General features: G+C 33.0%; 1 protein-coding gene and 1 long non-coding RNA gene across 4 annotated transcripts; both read left to right on the top strand.

Annotated features, from left to right (window-relative positions):
* The first annotated feature begins 596 nt into the window (after positions 1-596).
* On the top strand, positions 597-1392 carry LOC141622008 (uncharacterized). Of its 2 annotated transcripts, XR_012532826.1 has the most exons (4): positions 597-717; positions 855-937; positions 1045-1202; positions 1311-1392. It is a non-coding gene; the product is annotated as an uncharacterized LOC141622008 (long non-coding RNA). The 2 variants fall into 2 exon arrangements; XR_012532825.1 differs by lacking the exon at positions 597-717 and having other exon boundaries at positions 813-937.
* Positions 1393-4772: 3380 nt separating this feature from the next.
* LOC141617881 (xanthine dehydrogenase 1-like) lies at positions 4773-20432 on the top strand. 2 transcript variants are annotated; one of them, XM_074435014.1, is made up of 14 exons: positions 4773-4921; positions 12478-12577; positions 13096-13204; positions 13791-15299; positions 15865-16107; positions 16193-16507; positions 16665-16904; positions 17310-17594; positions 17810-18031; positions 18224-18385; positions 18734-18868; positions 18950-19186; positions 19281-19454; positions 20033-20432. In XM_074435014.1, the coding sequence occupies exons 1-14, from the start codon at positions 4780-4782 to the stop codon at positions 20273-20275; spliced, it is 4116 nt and encodes a 1371-aa protein (XP_074291115.1). In that variant the 5' UTR covers positions 4773-4779; the 3' UTR covers positions 20276-20432. The 2 variants fall into 2 exon arrangements, with proteins under 2 accessions (XP_074291115.1, XP_074291114.1); XM_074435013.1 differs by lacking the exon at positions 4773-4921 and having other exon boundaries at positions 12486-12577.
* Positions 20433-20904: the final 472 nt, after the last annotated feature.

Genomic DNA, 20904 nt, shown 5'->3' on the forward strand with positions numbered 1-20904 from the left:
GAGGAGGTGGGAAGATGAGGTGAGGAGGAGAAGGGAGGAGGAGAAAAGAAGGAAGGACGAGGGGTTTGGAGATGAAGATGATTATGATGATGATGATGACGATGATGAGGATGAGGATGAGGATGAGGAAGAGGATGAGGATGAGGACGAGGGGTTTGAAGATGAAGATGATTAAATTGGTATAATTTTGTATTCCTCAAGAGTAAATTATTAAAATTTAGAAGTCTGTATAATTTTCATTTATCATTATTTGTGTTAATTTTTATTTGTATTACTGCAGATGGCTGGAGCAGGTCGAGGTAGGAAGCGTGGAGGCGGCTCAAGTTCTGGACAGAGTACGCGTCCGGAGCAGGAGGAGGAGTTTGTGCAGGAGGATCCGATGCAGACAGACGGTGACGGTGAGGAGACTGACGCTACCGACGAGCCAGCACGGGTGCCGATACGGTACACTTCGGATCATAAGATGACTCTTGAGCCGACGGGATTATGGTAAGTTTTATTCTTTATTAGTCTACTATTTTGTTTTTTTTTTTATTTGTTTTTTTTAAATAATAATTGTTTGTAATTTTACATGTTCAAAATAAATGCAGGTTTATGGACGATTGCGTGGTACGAGGTGTCACGAAAAGCACGAAGACTAATTTCGTGGGTCCAATTCCTACATCGTGGACACAAGCTTCTCATGCACAAAGAGAGGCGTGGTTCAATAACTTTCGGGTATATATTTTCCGTAATTCTTTGTTTTAATAACCAAGGTTATACTTTTATTTTATACTAATATGAAATTTTGTCGCTTTTTTTTTGTAGCAATCATTTGCTTGGTCACCGTCTCAAGAACAGAATGTCCGTATCAGGTACAATGACGTCGGTACTCGACGATATCGGGACGTGATTTGGAAGGTAGTTAGGCGCCCAAAGGAACCAGACCACATGAAAGGTATTTAATTAACTTGTTTTGTTATTTGTATTAATTAGTATATACTCTCTTATATTATAAATAATATCAGTAACTTATTAGTTATGATTTCATATGTGTAATTGCAGGTGACAAGTATGAAGGCTTAATAAAGCATACCAAAACTGAAGCTTTTCAGAAGAAGTCTAAGCAAGCATCCCTCAACAAAAGAGGAGGAAAGGAAGACGCCGTGAACGAGCCTACTCATTACGCGGGTTCACGATCGTTCTGGAATCGTATGTTGGGTGTAAGTTTGTCTATTATTTCACACTTTTTTTTTTTTTTCAATGCAACATGTTTATTTTATGTTAGATTTTTGTTGATTTTCTAACATGTATGTTTTTTTTTCATTCAGAGAGGAAAGAAGAAGTCACAGCCGATTGCGACGGTACCAGAACTGTTTCTGGACACGCATTCCAGGGTTGACCACAAAGGGGTTATAACTTGGACTAAGCCAAAAGACAAGCAATTATATGTAAGTTTTCCGTAACACTTAATTTTTGTTAATTTATTCTCTTTTAAAATGGCGTATATAAGGTGGTTACCATATTAACTTACAACCATTTGTTTAATATTGTAGGAAGCATTTGAACAAGAAAAAGCCGCCAATCCAGAAACTCCGGTTAATGACATATGGTATAAGTTGGTGGATGGCTTCAAGAAAGGGCACGTGTATGGTACCGGAAGTTCAACACCGGCTTTCTATGAGAAAACGCGTAGGAGATCGACTTCAACAATTCCCAAAGAACACGTATCAACCGGGAATTATTAGTCAACGCAAGGTCAAATAAGAGAGCGTGATGAACGTGATGCCAAACGTGATGAAGAACTTGCCAAACGTGATGAAGAATTCCGGCAAATGAAGGAAAGAATGGAAATGTTTGAGAATTGGTGGCAAGGTTGTAACCCCGGACCTAGATCCAACTACGATCCAAATGATCCGCATGGTCCACATGGGGGGAGTGGAGCCGGTGTTGGCTTCCAAGTAAGATGATTTTAGCATGTAAGCTTGTAAAACTTGAACACTTTAGACTTGAACATTTAGAATAGCTTAGCTTGTAAAACTTTCATTTTCAATATATGAAATGAAGTTTGAGAAATTGGGAGGTGTTGGGTTGAAATGTATGGTGTTGTGTGTGTTGAAATTTGGGATGTATGGTGTTGTGGAACATCGGTTTGTATGCAGGTTGTAAATATTTGGCTAGCAATGAAAACGAAAAAAACCACCAAAACATACGATAGCTTTGGCATGATCGAAATGGGATTTGCGCGATCGAAATTGATCGCCAAATTGGCGATCGATTCAAGGTAGTCGCCAAAATGGCGATCAATCGATCGCCAAATCCCAAATCGGGCCGCCAAATGACCTCAACCAATCGCTACGTCACCCAAAAAAGGCGACTGAATTGGCATTTGGCGACTGCTATTCAGTCGCCAATTTGGCGACTATCTTGAATCAGTCGCCAAATTGGCGACTACCCCATCCGTCGCCATTTTAGTCATTTGGCGACTGATTTGTCAGTCGCCAAATTTGGCGACCGACATTAGTCGCCAAAGCTAGAAAAGGCGACTAAGGTCCGCGACTGACCTTTGGCGACTGATTTCAGTCGCCAAATTGATTTTGGCGACTGATTTCAGTCGCCAAAATCAGTCGCCTGTTTTAATTCTTTTTGTAGTGTACATTTTTCTTTCATTACATTATTATTTTTTCAATGAATATATTCTTATAAATAAACTCTAATTTTTTAAATAAATTCATAAATATGATTTTTTCATTAAAATAAAATAAAATTGATATTAAATTACAAAGTATAAGTTGCTAAATTTTTCAGTAATGCAATAATTATTACTTTAGAGAATAACTTGACACATACTTACTATTAGCTTCGTGACAAAAAAAATTCACAACTTAAATAAATTTTTGTATTAATTTTCCATTTCAATTTTTTTTGTTTCATATCAAAATACAATGGAGTAAACTGATTACTATTAATGAGGTGCAAATTTTAAAAGTAAAAATCCTCCTGTGTATTAAGAGAATACAACTTCTCTAAAGTTTTCCCTCCAAAGTGCTCAAACTTATATATGGAAACAACTTAGATTTTCATTTATTAAACTAATTTTCCATTTAAAATAATCTATACATAAAAATTAAAAACTGTATCTTAGACTTCGTGACGAAATTTTTTTTAAAAAAATTTGATATAGTTAAAATATTTTCATAAAAAACAAAAATCATGGAATTATTCAATTCTTTTGATTAATTTTTATATTAGTTATTTTATATAAAAATTCGCGAGATATAAATTTAAAATCTATAACTAATCAATACTATATATTAAATCCAGAAATCAAGGGACTTCAATGTAATTAAAGAAAGTTATACAAATTAATTATACTATGTAGTTTTAAATCAATAGCACCGTGTGATAGACCCGATTAAGGGATCTCAATGCAAATATTATATAGTTTGGGTTAAAATTAAATTATATAGAAGCCTGGTAATTTTCCTAAACATGGTCAATTTCCTTAAAATAAAATAAATAATTAAGATGGTCAATTTCCTTAAAATAAAATAATTAATTAAGATGGTCAATTTCAAGGAGACTAAAAGAAAGAAGATGCCTGATAATTTTCCTAAATATTTATAGAAGACTAGAAGATGGTCAATTTCCTTAAACTTAAATAATTAATTAATTAGTATAAACATGCACACTTATGGTATTAATTATTATCATCATAAAATTATATATTAAATTTAAAATCAATGCAATTTTATTAAACTTTATAGTTTATTAGATGTATAGAGATGTTAATTATTTAACATACAAAAATATAATAAGTAGGTTATAAATAAAATTAAGTTAGACTCCATAATATATAATAATGCATAATTCTTTCGATTTGATTTAATGCATATATGTAATATATTTATATAAATATATAATCCTCTTAAAATTGCATGCCTAAGTAGTAAAAGTAATTTCGTCATTAAAGAAAAGAATTGTAGTAACATTGGATATAGTTATATGATAGTAATCACTCATTTGAATAGTAAAAGTAACAATATTATCAACGAGATTAGTGAGAGTGGTAGAAACAACAACGGGAGTAGTGAAATAATCAATATTAATGCGGCAATAGTGAAAGTAACAATAATTACGGCGGGAGTAGTGAAATTATCAATATTAATGCGTCAGTAGTGACAGTAACAATAATTATGGCGGGAGTAGTGAAAGTAACAATGATTAGAGGCAAGTAGTGAAATGTTATTACTATTGTTTCATCAATAAGAGTAAAATATTAATAGCGGGAGTAGTGAATTTGTCTCAAAATTTATTTCATCGTAATTTTAGGATATGTTATAAAAAATATATTAATGATAAATTTATGGGTTATGCAACTTTAAGTAATTTTATTTAATGAAAAAAAAATTTAATGGTAAGTAGAGGTAGCCCGGACGAAGCCGGGTACCAATACTAGTACACTAAAAATTAAAAGGCCTATATTTACCGCGCATTTGCGCGGGATCTATACTAGTAATTGAATACAATACTGAACGTTTTCGTAATCTCTAAGTTTATTATCTGCCGTTATATAATGTACCTTGTAAATTCTCTTCCAAAATTATCGAAACTTATATACTTTTTACTCCGTATATACTACTATATATATCACGAGAAATACCCGTCTATTTAAGGAAGATGGTCTAATAGTTTTATGTCTATATATAGTAACTCACAATAACATATTAATCCTTGGCACTTGGTATATTATTTGTAATAAGCATAAGCAAGCTACCAAAAAAAAGTACGTTGAAAGAGATGAGTTTTGTGCGCAACGAAGAGGAAAGTGGAGTAATAGAAGAAATGAAGGAATCAAATGAAGCAATAGTGTACATTAATGGTGTTCGAAAAGTGCTTCCTAATGGTTTAGCTCACTTGACTCTCCTTGAGTACCTTAGAGGTAATTTGAATTGACATATATAAGTTCATCTTTTCTTTAGCAAACTTACATAATAAATTCATAATTTCGTTTGTTTTACGAGTGTGTAATACTATAATGGTATCGATAATGGTTGGTTTTTAATACTGTATTAGTTGATTCTCATTAATAAGCTATTCGGAAAAGTTAAGCATGGTTTACCATATTTTATGTAGGATTATTGTTTATGGAGTTGCATTTTTGGTTTATGGTAGAATGAGGAGAAAATGCGAATTTTTTTTGAAAAATTTACGGGTTTTAAGAATAATTGTAACAATTGGTCAATGAAAATATGATGCGTGAAAGTTTTTCATTAATAATAGGACTCCTTGATAAGAAGTTTTAATTTAAGCACAATGTTAATGAATCAATTAATTTTGAAAGCATTCGATATGCTCAAGCCCTTTGTGATATTGTGTACAAATATCATTAACTAGAAGGCACATTATAATGCGAAAATAAAATTTGGTTGCTATACAATATATGGTGAAGTTATTTCACCTTTATAGATTAGTAAGTATACTAGTGTAGATCCCCGTGCTACAGCACGGTATTTTTTAGTTTTATTTTATAAAGAGACATTCTCATTAAATTAATTGCATAAATTAACTGTACCTTTAATGTTATAATGTACTAATATAATCTTAGTAAGAGCTAGAAAATGAAAGTTTATTACCATCAAAAGACACTTTAAGTTAAGTTATTTTTGTCTTAAACCATTATTACTTTACTGTAAAAATTAACTCTGTAATGATATATCATTGCATGAAACTAAATTATGACATTAAATTACAATTAAGCGATGTAAAAATGTAAAATCTAATTGAAACACATATAACCTTATAACAAAAATAGGTAAAAACAATATACTACGCACTTAAAAAGACGATTTACGAATAGTTAGACTAATATTTTTCTTACTTTTAATAAAAAAAATACATAAAAATTGTTACGTCCTTTAAAATGTACACCATATTTAGAGTGTAACTGATGAAGGATAATATAAGAAACAGATTTACGTAATTTTAGGGTGTAAGTGATGACATTAATTATGTTAAAGACTTCATAAGAAGCAGGTTTGCGTAATTTTAGAGTGTAACTGATGAAAAATAATATTTATGGAAATGGAAATGATTGCATAATAAATTATAGATTTTAATGAAAAAGTCATAAGTATGAATTTTAATTAAAAGATTAGAGTTTAATTATAAGAATATATTGATTGAAAAGATAATAAAGTAATGAATTTTTTTTTTACTTGTTACCTTATTTAGCTAGATGCCTTTTGGAGGGAAAACTAAGAAAATTTTTATTCTCTTAGTAGTATGGGGGATTCTATATACTTTAACGAGTTTATATTAATAAGTTTAAGACAATCTTATTAGATTCTGAAAAAAAAAACGGTCATATTTACAAAATAATAAATAACCAAATAAAAAGTTAGATAAATCAATATTTATAAAAATGCCGACCGTAAAACAAGAAGTGCTTTTACAATGCCTTGAAATGCGAATAAAATCACTAACATGCATACAAATAAAATTACATAACAAGCTGGCAAGAACAATCTTGTGGGCCTGAGGCTGAGATTATACGTGTTTGATATATACTGCATAAAGTGTGAGTTTAATGCTGAATTTTCATAAAAGTAAAATGACTATAGCAGGGATTTAATTACTGAACTAATTTCCACATAATTCACATTAAATAAGGTTAGAAATTTGATAAAATTGAGCTTAAATTCCATAGAAATAACACATGAACTAGTTTTATGACCCGTAAATTTCACGGGATATTTTGTTTTTAGTGTGATGTTTTTAGTAATTGAGACTTTATAAAATATCAAATCACATAGTAAGATTATCTCATGAATAATTTATGATAAATCGTGTACTAAAAATACGGGCATTGACATGTTAACATAAAGATCAAAGTCGATAAATTAAAGAGTGCTATTTTTTCAAAGGTAAAATGATGAAAAAAAATCAACAAATACCAAAATAAAAAATACAGTTGAAAAAAAAACTAAAAAACTATTACTCATTCACGTTGATGTCGTCAATCTTACACTTAGTTTTTAATATATGGTTCTTTAAGCAATCCTAATATTTTACTTCTCCATATAATCTTCTTTCTCCAATGAATCATCCCTATAAAAAAGTAACTCAGTAATTAGTGCGAATTAACCAACAAAACAGTGGAATTTGTTTTATACAATATTATCGTTATTAATTTAAACTTCCTCTTAAATAGAGAAAGAAAAGTATGTTAACCTTTGAATAGGTCAACACTACAAATCTTGGTAGACCCTAAATGAGAACAAAACAGATACATACGATGAAGCTGAAAAATGTGATCAAAACTTCATACCAATGGAACTTGCACTAAAAAAGAAATAAATTAATTAATAATCTAAAACCTTAATACATTTACCTTAATTGGAATAGAATCATAGGGAGATTAGGGACACATTTAGTTCTACTAACAATAGGGATGAGAAAAATTTTGGTTTATAAATTTTGCTTTCCAACAAAAATATATAAACAATTGAGGATGCCTTTATGACTTCTGAGCATCATTTTTTCATTATTATCAAATTTAATATAAGTATAAATATGAATCAAGGTTCATGACTTTTGAGTTTTGAGCATCATTTTTTTTTATTATTATGAAATTTAATATAAACATAAATAAGGAGTAAGGAGAAATGGAATGTATAAGGTTTGCTTGATTACTAATAATTATAATTTTTTTTACAAAATCTACTTTATACAAGAGTGGTTTAAGATATTATCGTTTGTAATTAAATATGACATATAGATTATGGTAGATAGTTTGGCTTGCCTTTTAATTAGATTTATAGATTTTTTTCATTATTATCAAATTTAATATAAGTATAAATATGAATCAAGGTTCATGACTTTTGAGTTTTGAGCATCATTTTTTTCATTATTATGAAATTTAATATAAACATAAATAAGGAGTAAGGAGAAATGGAATGTATAAGGTTTGCTTGATTACTAATAATTATAATTTTTTTTTTTACAAAATCTACTTTATACAAGAGTGGTTTAAGATATTATCGTTTGTAATTAAATGACATATAGATTATGGTAGATAGTTTGGCTTGCCTTTTAATTAGATTTATAGATTATAGAGTTATAGATTTTTTATCAGTATTATGAAGTCTAATATAGACATAAATATGGTGTGAGGAGAAGTGGAATGTGAAAGGTTTGCTTTATTATTATTATTGTTATTATTATTTTTTTTTTTACACAATCTACTTTGCATGAGAATGGTTTAAAAATTATCTTCCGAAATTAAAATATGACATGCAGAATAATAATGGTAGATAGTATCGCTTGCATTTTAATTATCTTATGGAATTAAAGTTAAATAAATAGGTAGATTAATAACCAAATTTATGAGAGGAAAATAAAGAGTTTATATTAGTTTTTTTTTATTGCAACTACTGTTTTTTAAATTTTTTTTGGTACTTATAAGCATGTGATAATTTTGGAGATAATTAACTTTTTAATACATAGTTTTGCCTTTTTATAATATTGTATAAAAATAAATAATTAAGTAATTAATATAGATGAATTAGTATTAACCTCTATAAAAATGCCATGTGAATTAAAATTAAATATTTTAAGTAGCCTTTTAATTATATTGTATAAATAGATTTTACCTCAGTTTCGTGCCTTTTGTATTTCTTCCCTCTTCAGATTACCCACGTGATGCTTTGTCTTATCTGCATTCACATACATTTCACGATACTTTAAAATTCATATAAAAAATATATTGACCAAAAGGTAAAACATCAACATGGCAAAAACTTCACAAACGAATCAACATTGTCACATGTAAATCATTGAAATTAAACCAAATGGAAAACTTGAACTAAAATATAAATCAAAGGATTTATAAAACCAATAACACAACAAATTAAAATATACTTTATTGGACATAACAACAACAATACTCAATAATAATACTCAATATACTCTCTATAATCAAATAAATAAATTAAACCATAAAATACAATCCACAACTTAGAAACTCATGGGCAAATGAGCAATAGATTTTCAATAAATATTGTGAATAGAAACTATCATAGGTATTATAGGTTTTATAGCCATCACACAACCATAGATTCCCATATTTTAATTTTAGTTTTAATTTATTTTGTGGTATTATTAAATTAGATAATTGATTGCTTAGCAACTCAAGAGGTGAATTAAATAGGGAAAAATGTTAATGAAAATTATGGGTATTAAGTAGTATAAAGAAATATAATCAATTTATTAACATATTATATTATAAAAATTAATTAGATAGGAAGAAATTTTAATTAATTTGGTGGGTGTTAAGTATTATGAAGAGTTTTAATCAATTAATTATAATGTTTAATTAAAAAAATGAATTAAATAGGAAAAAGTGTTAATAAAAATGGTGGGTGCATGTTAAATAATATGAAAAGTTTTAATTTATTAACATGTTTTATTACCAAAATTTCAATTAAAGTGTCAATTTTAATTATAAATTATGACATTTATTAACATGTTTTTATTACAAAAATTCAATTAAAATGTCAATATTGATTATAAATTATGAAATTTTGATGTAAATTTATAAGGGTTACATTAATTAAATTAATTTATAGAAAAATGAATTAAATCTATAAAATAAGACAATTACGCGGCAATGAGTTTTGATGCTCACATTTACGTGGCATTTACGTGGCATTTTTAGATCCTGCATGGCTTTGTCTACGTGGCGTTTATTAGTCATTTTAGGGTAGCCTTTTAATTATATTTTATAGATTTGAGGGCAGTATGGATAAACAAGTTTAATTTAACCACCGATTTCACAAGATAAATAAAATCTCACTAACAAACTTTGAACATTCAATTTCAGATTATCACAAATTTAATTTTAGGCCTGACACAAATTACATATTTTACACAAGTATGTAGGAAGTTGAGTTTCAACTTAGGTTTTCTTTTTAATTCATAAAACAATCCACCTCTTTTATTCCTGTGTAAAGCTTTATAATAGGCCTCATCATATTATCTTCGAGATTATAGGGATTAGAATGTCTTATAAATAGACAAGTTTAACAACTACATAATCTCAAAAGTTGAGGTAAAAAAAGGCTGGTAAAAAGAAAACAAATAAAAACCTACAACACTTGCTTTACTGTCAAAATAATTAAAGGAAAAAACAACATGACAAAATGGTAGATATTTTTTTTTTTGTTCAAACAAAATGGTAGATGTTGGTCCTTGATGTTCTTTTGGCTCTTTTTTGGAAATGGAATTACTGCCAAGGTTTGCTTCTAATTTACCTTGACCTTGCCTAATCAAAATAGGAAACATGGCTTGCATTTTTACTTGAATTTCTGATGATGTTCAACTCGTCTTGAATTGTACTGATTGATTTCTAACTAGCTCTTAAGGAGACTTTTTTTCATAATTAGCTAATAATGTCCTAGAGTGAAATGCAACTAATCCAAGCTACTTTCAAGTTGTGAGAGTTGAAATCCTTGTCTTGGAATTTCTCTTAGACTCTTTTGCTTTGGAACTGGCCTGAACCACGGTTGTGATTGCTGGATTGGAATGAACTTGACTGGTCTAGTTCTCAACTCTTGTTGCAGATTTTTAACATATATATTCAAGACTGGACACCAATAAATATGCCAATTTACTTCATTTTACGAATAATGTAAATTTTTTAATATGCTAATTAACAGACATTTTAAGAAATTAAGCTAATTAAAATATAGTATTGTTCAAACATTCTTATAAAATCTTGTGTTTATAATATATATTTGCAATATGGTTATACTTAATGCGATCTGCTGAAATAAAAATAAGGCATATACCTTTTAGACTTCGAACTTTTATAGTTTACACACTATATAACATCTACTTGGTCTCTTTTCAGATGGACTATTTTGGTCTGAAATAATAAGACGAGATTTTATAACCATTTTACAGCAAAATGTGGCCACTATTGGAAAACAAGTTACCATAAGTTGTAACACTAATTACCATCGTGATTACATTTTTAACCATTAAATCATTTAAATGGTCACATATGTCCGTCTGAAGTTTCAGACAAAAAGTGGTCTCTGAAACAAGAATTTGTGTATAACATATACTCGACGGTTTCTAATTCATTCGTTATAAAATATAGATTTTTTTTTACATAATACCCCTGTATTTTTTCGAATTCTACGTTGTACCCCTCACTTTTCAAAAATATTAGTAGTACCCATAAACTTAATGAAAATATCTTAAAATACCCTTAAATGCTCTAATCCGCCTCATTTAAATATTTAGTTTATGATTTTTTATTGATTTTTGGGCAATAATTTGTCATGCCATTAACATAAATATCATTTACTCACTCATAAATATATTTTCTTTACAAAATTCAACTGTTTAAAAACTTAACTTTTAGTAATTTGGGTATTTTAAGATATTTTACTATATTTATGGGTAATATTGTTGTTTTCAAAAACTTGAGGATAGCAAGTAGAATTCGAAAAAGATAGAGGGTAACTGGGTGCCCATAAATTCACGGTGGGAATATACTGGGACACGAATGTTCATGCATATGGACAAAGCAAGTTGAGCCCACTGTTGTGCAACTTAAAGCTGATAAGGGCGCATTTAAGGGCAGCTTTGTAATCTTCCGTGTCCAAGTACATATAGCCCGTGTATTTATAGCTACCCAACATTTAGAAAAATCCTAAAATAAAAAAAGGGTAATACTAAATACAACCCAGTGGTGGGTTGTATTTAAGCATTAAATACCTTCTAATTTGGGTATTAATTTAGGAATTAAGAACTAAATTACACATTAACCAATACAATTAATGCATATTTTAAGAATTTATTTCCTCTTTTGATTTCTTAAATACAACCCACTGGGTTGTATTTATCATTACCCATAAAAAAAATACTACAAAAAGTTTGTTGAGCAAATACGAAAAGTGAGCAACATGCATGCAAATATACTCCGTAATATTTTCTACTGTAATTTCAAATTAAAATAAAAAAGAAAAAAGAAAAAAGAAAAAAATGAACCACCAGAAATGGGGGCATAAAGAAGCGTTAATTGCGAACCTACGAAAATGGTTATGGTGGCCGCACGAAAAAGCCATTGATGAATAATGATGATGATGATGATGATGATGACGAGAAGCCATTGATGAAATGATGAATAATGGTGTTGGAATGCGTGAAAATGTGGTGTGATTAGACATAGATTCATGTAATTAACACCTAAATGAATTGGAATTGGGGTTACAAAACCCTAATTTCGTTCATTTCAGTGACATGTTTTGAGAAATTTAGAAGATTAAAGTAACGAGAGAGAATATTAGCGTATTGTTAATAGGTAATTGAACAGAAATTGGGGGTTTTTGAAACCCTAATTTTATCATTGCAGTTGTTATTGTTTGTTAAGAAACAACGTTGTGAATTGTGATTAGTGTTTTTGCTTCTTGTTGTTGTTGGATGCAGGTCTTGGTTTAACTGGGACAAAGCTAGGATGTGGTGAAGGAGGTTGTGGTGCTTGTACTGTTATGATGTCTTACTTTGATCGACGTCGAAAGAGTTGCGTGTGAGTCTTTCTTTAACCAAATAATCCGTCTATCTGCCTCTTTTTGGCTTAATATGCTCAATTTCTCGTGGATTGGTAGCAGTGACGGAGTTAGGATTTGAAGTTTTGTGTTTAACATAGACTGTAAATTTTAGGAGGTGAAATTAATAATGGAATAAAATTTCTGTTTAGAGTGCAGTAGCTAGCCCAGTAGCTCCCCTTGCTCCACTATTGACTGATAGGATGAACATAATTTAGTGTCAAGTCTCTTTTCTGGAGAAAATATTGAATCGAAAGGCAAATTGAAATAAAGTTAAAGGTCACAACGTTTTACGACTTTCATACATTTAAGATCTATTTTATTCAAGTTTCAGCTTTGCTCATCAGATTTAGTTTCGAGCAAGTCATACATTGTAAACCATAGTTTGGCATGATTTCACCGTTTTCAATTGAATCACGCAATGGGTATAACATCAATTGCAGTTTCATTAGTTAACTGATCAAAATGATTTTTTTTTCCAACGACACTGGTTTATCAGGCACCATGCAATTAATGCATGCTTGGCTCCTCTATATTCTGTTGAAGGAATGCATGTAATCACAGTGGAGGGTATTGGAAGCCAAAAAAGCGGGTTGCATCCTGTTCAGGTATGGTATTTTTATCGTTGCTTTAACCTGCAACCTTTAATCAGTCATTCTTTAGGCAGCGGTGTGGCACCATCTGAAATATTCTGTAGAAAAAATTTCACATTTTCAATCAGAGAATTCTCAATATGAATCTTGACAAGGGGCTATCGAGGCAAATCTGACAAGCGAAGTTATTCATTATGTAACATGGCGAAATCAATAGAATAAATTTACCTGAAACGAACCGACTTTTTCAGTTGTCGTCTCTTTTTCTGAAACTTATGATTTCATTCGTGATATCCGTGATCTTATGTGTTCTAAATTGAAGCCCTACTTCCATTCATTATTCTTCCTCATCTTCTCTTATAGGGAGGTGGGGGTGGTACTTGCGAGGTGTAGGCCTGTAGGGGAAAATGATGATGGATATAGTGATAACTGATATGTATCTCTCAAATTTGGTCGGGTATTCCTAGCAATAAGCTTTGTAGCTAATAAAATTGGTGCTAAGCATAATTCTTGCTGACAACCCTGTCTCGATTCACACACATTTAAAGGACAAAATGATTTTGTAAACTCTCTATTGATCTGTTATATTCTACCTTTGCAGGAATCATTGGCGAACGCACACGGCTCACAATGTGGATTTTGTACTCCTGGATTTGTTATGTCCATGTATGCGCTACTAAGATCTAGTCAAAATTCTCCAACAGAGGAGCAAATCGAAGAAAGTCTGGCAGGGAACTTGTGTCGATGCACAGGATATCGACCAATCATGGATGCCTTTATGGTTTTTGCTAAGACTGATGACATGATATATACTGGTCGACCTTTGGCAAGCCATCAAGAGAATGAGTTTATATGTCCTTCGACCGGTCAACCCTGCTCATGTGGACCAAAATCTAATGGAACTACTGACAATATGAAGAAAAAGGGGGTTTGCAATGGAAGCTATGAACAACTCTCTCACAATGCTATAGATGGAAGTAAATACAGTGATAAAGAACTTATATTTCCTCCTGAGCTGTTACTCAGGAAACCTTCTTTTTTGAATTTGTGTGGCTCTTATGGCCTTAATTGGTATAGACCTTTGAGTATTCACCAAGTTCTCGAGTTGAAAACCAGATATCCGAAAGCAAAATTAGTGATTGGCAACACTGAGGTCGGAATTGAAATACGACTTAAGAGAAAGCAATACAATGTTCTTATATCAGTTGCACAGGTGCCTGAGTTGAATATACTAAATGTTAAAGATGATGGATTGGAGATAGGGGCTGCTGTGAGACTATCTGAGCTTCTGACTACTCTGAAAAGAGTCTCTCAAGAGCGTGCCGCTCATGAAATATCATCATGTACTGCAATCATAGAGCAACTAAAATGGTTTGCTGGTACTCAAATAAGAAATGTTGCGTCTGTTGGTGGGAATATATGCACCGCCAGCCCAATATCAGATTTGAACCCTCTTTGGATGGCAGCTAGAGCAAAGTTTCAAATAATTGATAGTAAGGGAAACATCAGAACGGTTCTAGCTGAAAACTTTTTCCTGGGATATCGTAAGATTGACTTGGCAATTGATGAGATTTTGTTATCAATACATTTACCATGGACCAGGCCTTTTGAGTATGTAAAAGAATTTAAGCAGGCTCATCGTAGAGATGATGACATTGCATTAGTGAATGCTGGGATGCGTGTTCATCTTGAGAAAAAGGATGAAGAATGGCTAGTAGCAGATGCATCGATTGTTTATGGTGGGGTTGCTGCCGTCACTTTTTCTGCATCCAAAACTAAAGATTTTATCATTGGCAAGAGTTGGAATAAGGAATTGCTTGACAGTGCTTTGAAAGTTTTGGAAGAGGATGTTGTTATAAAAGAAGATGCACCAGGTGGAATGGTGGAGTTCAGAAGATCTTTGACATTAAGTTTCTTCTTCAAATTTTTCTTGTGGGCGTGTGAAAAAATGGATGTGGGGTCTTCTCCATTAGAAACCTTCGTATCATCCAATATCTCTGCATTAGAGCCATCGAAAAAGTTCTCTGTAATTGGTACTCAGGATTATGAGATTGTTAAACAAGGGACATCAGTGGGAGCTCCCGAGATTCATCAATCAGCGACACTTCAGGCATGTAACAATTAGCCTCTGCAAATTTCCTTTGCTTTCTGGAAATACCTTTTATCTTTGTTATTTTAGTGGTGGGAGATGTGGTGTTGCAGAAAACAGGGTACATAACACTTAAGAGATTGCTTCACATAGGCCATAGGGATAATTGCTACCGGTGTAATAGGCTCAAAACAAAGGGAAAGAGGAAGAAAGTGGTGGTAGTAGAAGTGTGGGGGTGATTGGGGAACCATTACTCGCATATGGGGGTAATGTATTACCCTAGAGTGGAGGCTTACGTTGGTAACTATTACCCTCCCTTATACATTTTAACCCTTCACTACTACCACTTTCCTTCATTTTCTTCTTGTTTTGAGCCCTATTACCGTGTAACAAGTATCCTCATCCTAAACAAAGCTTAGTAATTACAGTACGAAATTACTACCCGAATGGGGACCTAGGGTATTAATATAAAGAAACTGATAGTTACAAACACTCACTATTCTCCTATATGTTCTATCTCATCCAAACTTACTCCGTTATATACTGTTATCTTATGTTTACTTGCTGTTTTCATTTTTTTAACCAGGTCACAGGTGAGGCAGAATATGCTGATGACTTACCCACGCCGCCCAGTTGCTTACATGCTGCACTGATTCTGAGTCAAATGCCCCATGCACGTATAGTCTCTATTGATGATTCTGAGGCAAAGTCTTCACCTGGTTTTGCTGGCATATTTTTTGCCAAAGATGTCCCTGGAGATAATCATATTGGACCAATTTTCACCGATGAAGAACTCTTTGCTTCGGAGTTGGTAACTTGTGTAGGCCAGGTAGCAACTGCTCCATAATGTTCTAAATATTGCATCTCATATTCTCATTTGAGGAGCACTGAACAACCGTCTTTAAATTATGCAGGTTATTGGGATAGTGGTTGCTGATACCCATGAAAATGCAAAGTTAGCAGCTAGAAAAGTGCATATTGAGTATGAAGAGTTGCCTCTTATACTATCTATTGACGATGCAATCAGATGTAATAGTTTTCATCCTCATCCAGAGAAGGTTCTGAAAAAGGGTGATGTACAACTCTGCTTTGAGTCAGGTCAGTGCGAGCGAATTATAGAAGGAGAGGTACGAATCGGTGGTCAGGAACACTTTTATATGGAACCACATAACAGTTTAGTCTGGACAATGGATGGTGGTAATGAAGTTCAAATGATATCTTCCACCCAAGTAAGTACTCGTAAACAATCATATGAACTATGAAAAACATCTCATTTTCAGTGCTTTTGACAGTTCATTGCCTGAATTTGCAAAATGTGTGTTCTTTTTTTGGAGACCTGACTCTGTTTCTGTATGAAATCCTTATTTGTTGATTATACTTGTGCAGGGACCACAGAAGCACCAGCAGTATGTTAGTCATGTTCTTGGTCTTCCTATGTCAAAAGTAGTTTGCAAAACTAAGAGGATTGGTGGTGGGTTTGGTGGCAGAGAAACCAGATCGGCTTTCATTGCTGCTGCAGCCTCTGTTCCATCTTACTTATTAAACCAGCCTGTTAAAATTGTCTTAGACCGAAATGTTGACATGATGATCACTGGACAGCGACATAGCTTTCTTGGGAAGTATAAGGTATGGTTTACTTCTTTAGTATCATGCATAACTATATGGGTTCCATACCAAGTCTTCTGGTCCCTTTTAGTCAAGCTTTGTCGTATCTTACAGTATTCTTAAAGCCTTAACCTCTAGCAATACATTGATGTAACACAATAATATATTTTCATATGAATTACCTAAGAAGGGCGGTGAGGGTTCAAAGAAATTAAATCTCAAATACCCTCAATTCTATATTCACGATAACAATAAGATTTCAAAGGAAAATGCTGGAGGCTGCAGTCATAGCTTTCTTGTCCCTGTCCCTTGTGTTGGTTTCCACACTGCCTGTCAGAGGCTAAGACTTTGCCAGTTTACCTGCACTTCTTGATGTGGTATCTATGCATTTAATATTTTTCTAATGTCTGGTACCACTGAATTCAGGTAGGCTTTACAAACGAGGGAAAGGTGCTAGCTCTTGATCTTGAGATATACAATAATGCTGGAAATTCTTTCGATCTCTCTCTAGCCATTCTTGAACGTGCAATGTTCAATGCAGACAATGTTTATGAAATACCAAATATTCGGATTAATGGAAAAGTTTGCTTCACTAATTTCCCTAGCAACACTGCCTTTCGTGGATTTGGTAGTCCTCAAGCGATGCTTATTGCTGAAAATTGGATTCAGAGGATTGCCATGGAGCTCAAAAAAAGTCCGGAGGAGATCAAGGTACATATTACATAGCCGTAAGTTGACGTCTATTGCGAATCACTGAAACTTTGCTGATGTTATGCAACCAGTTTGGTTCATTTTGTTTTGTTTGTTTGGTGGTTTTATTACTTCTGATGATATGCACAAGTTTTGCATATATAGCTTCATTAATCAATAACGTTTATGATTTTAATGGCTTAAATATAGTGTTCCTCCCAATTTTGTGATCACAGGAGATGAACTTTCAACAGGAAGGCTCAATAATGCACTATGGCCAAAAGCTTGAGAACTTTACCTTGCCAAAGTTGTGGAATCAACTGAAGTCATCTTGTGACTTTCCAAGGGCACGTGCTGAGGTTGATCAGTTTAATGCTAAGAATCGATGGAAAAAGCGTGGAATCGCTATGGTTCCCACAAAGTTTGGAATATCTTTTACAGCCAAGTTTGTTAATCAGGTAACACGATAAACAGTAGACACTAGACGCGCACTGTTCCTGTCTATTTCTAATATTTGTTTCACTTCTAAAAAATGTTCAGCACTTTATAATAGTTGCTTAAATTTTAATGTTTGTCTATTCATGTATTTGACTAAATAGATGCTCTTAGTCTTGATCTCATAATGAGTTACGTGGCTGTTGTAATTACAGGCAGGTGCGCTTGTCCATGTTTATACTGATGGCACTGTTTTAGTTACTCATGGAGGTGTTGAGATGGGGCAAGGTTTACACACCAAAGTTGCTCAGATTGCCGCTTCTGCTTTTGACATCCCTCTCAGTTCTGTATTCATATCAGAGACCAGTACGGACAAGGTACAACTGCAACATAAAATCCTTCCTCATGCAATTTCACCTTCTATTAATAAAACAACATTACCTCCTATGCCTCAGTGGTTCTCAAATGCCGGGGTAGGGGGTTTGTATATACGCAACATTCCTGTGTTGACAACACAAGTTATTTTTTACCCTTACTGAAAATTGCTTCATTAGTTGTAGTGAAAATTGATTCTAACGATTATTAATCGATAAATATGCAACCAGTTTGGTGAAAATGGAAGCCCTGGTTGTGTTAATACTTAATAGGCCAAGACAAGTCTTGCAGTTATACTGAGGGGGACGTTGTTGACTTGTATTATGATGGTTTCATATGTTTCCAAATAGGTGCCTAACGCTTCACCAACGTCGGCATCAGCAAGTTCTGATATGTATGGCGCTGCAGTTTTAAATGCCTGTGAACAAATAAAAGCAAGGATGGAGCCTATTACTTCAAAGCGTAGCTTTAGTACATTTGCGGAGGTAACATATGGTTTTTTATATGCATGTTTGTGATGAGCGCAACTACGGCCTATTCTTTGACATGATTTCCTTTCATTTCAGTTGGCAACTGCATGTTATATGGAGAGAATAGACCTATCTGCTCATGGATTTTATGTTACACCTGATATTGGCTTTAATTGGGAGACCTGTAGTGGAAATCTTTTTAGATACTTCACCAACGGTGCTGCTTTTGCTGAGGTTGAGATTGATACATTGACTGGAGATTTTCATACAAGAGATGCAAATGTCATTTTGGATCTTGGATATTCTCTCAATCCAGCAATTGATGTTGGTCAGGTAAAGTATATTCCCAAAGTCCTCCGAAACTTTGACCGAAATTTTTGCTTATTCATATCATAGTTTAGTTTATAACATTCCATGTTTACTGCAGATCGAAGGAGCTTTCATGCAGGGTTTGGGCTGGATTGCTCTAGAGGAGCTCAAGTGGGGAGATGCAGCTCACAAGTGGATACCTCCCGGCTACCTGTATACATGTGGACCTGGGACTTACAAGATTCCGTCAATGAACGACGTTCCTTTAAAATTCAACATAGCAATCTTGAAGGTTAGCTGATCTTCTCATTACTTCACAATGTTTGGTGCTAATGTCTAGATGACATGATGTACGTACATTAGCCTATAACTCTAGTAGATCTCTTGTAGATCGTTGGGACACAGAATTTGTTTATGTGCTTTTTATACCTCAAGACAGTATAGGCGAGCCTCCGATGCTTTTTTTAAGGTTTATGAGAACGAGCAATTTATCCATCAGCCTAGAAAAAATTTCCCTGGATCAACTTAATTGGTTTGGTTTTTAGAAGTCATATTGTGATGTGCTACATTACTCCTCACACTCGGATAGAGGCACGTACGGGGGCATGTTTTCGACTCAAAAGTTTGAAATACTTTTTTTTTTAGAGTGGCAGAGAAGTTAGGAAAATAAGTGAAAATCACCATCACACCAAGTATTTCGTACACAATATGTTTCTCTACTTTTGTCATGAGTGTGTCGCTATTTGGCTCTAGTAGGAGAACTCGTATATTGTTTAGGCCAGAGTGAAATTGGTGGCGAGTATATTATGTGCTGGGATAGTTATCTTTGCTTTAAACGCAGACTTGAATTTATATTACTTGAATCTGCAGGGAGCTCCAAATGACAAGGCTGTACATTCATCCAAAGCAGTTGGGGAACCACCATTCTTTCTGGCATCATCAGTGTTTTTTGCAATAAAGGATGCAATAGCAGCTGCTAGAGCAGAAGCAGGTTACACTGACTGGTTTCCGCTCGACACTCCTGCAACTCCTGAAAGAATTCGAATGGCATGTATTGATGAGTTTACATCGAGATTTGTCGATTCACAATTTTGCCCCAAGCTCAGCGTGTAGCCGTGTAATGAGTTAGTTGCTCCTGTTATCTTCAGATGCTCAGCCTGTTGCATAATTGGAAGTAGATTCTAGCTATCTCTCTTTCAACTTTCAGGCTGACCTGTGCCCACTGCGTAGACTGTAGTCCAGTATGTAGACCATTGTGACAAGTAAACAAACCTCTAAAGTGTGTTTTTTTTTAATAATTTTTTTTTTTTTTTTTTTTTTTTTGTTTTTTTTTTGTAGCTGTGAAGAAAGAGTTTTACATTATAGTGGTACGACTTACTAAACCATACCTATAGACTACAACATAAAACACTAGAGTACTACTAATCACATAAAGTAAAACAAGGTAAAGAATGCATCGGTTAAGAACATAGTGCTGATGGCGTAAGACGGAAGTCTGAACATAGTGCTGATGGCGTAAGACGGAAGTCTGAACACGCCGGCCCAAGGAAAATACTTATCTTTGTTTGTCTTGTTTGATGTAGCGTCGGAGAAATACCTGCAACAAAACCCAAGAAAGGGTCTCGGAGATTCATCTCCTTGGTTGTGAAAATCTTCCTCAGAAAGCCAACGAGCCTCCACAAACTCATTGTTACTCGTCTTTATTGATACAACTTCGGAGAAATACCTGCAACAAGACCTAA

Source organism: Silene latifolia, chromosome X, assembly GCF_048544455.1.
Source record: "Silene latifolia isolate original U9 population chromosome X, ASM4854445v1, whole genome shotgun sequence".
In the NCBI taxonomy this organism is placed as follows: domain Eukaryota; kingdom Viridiplantae; phylum Streptophyta; class Magnoliopsida; order Caryophyllales; family Caryophyllaceae; genus Silene; species Silene latifolia.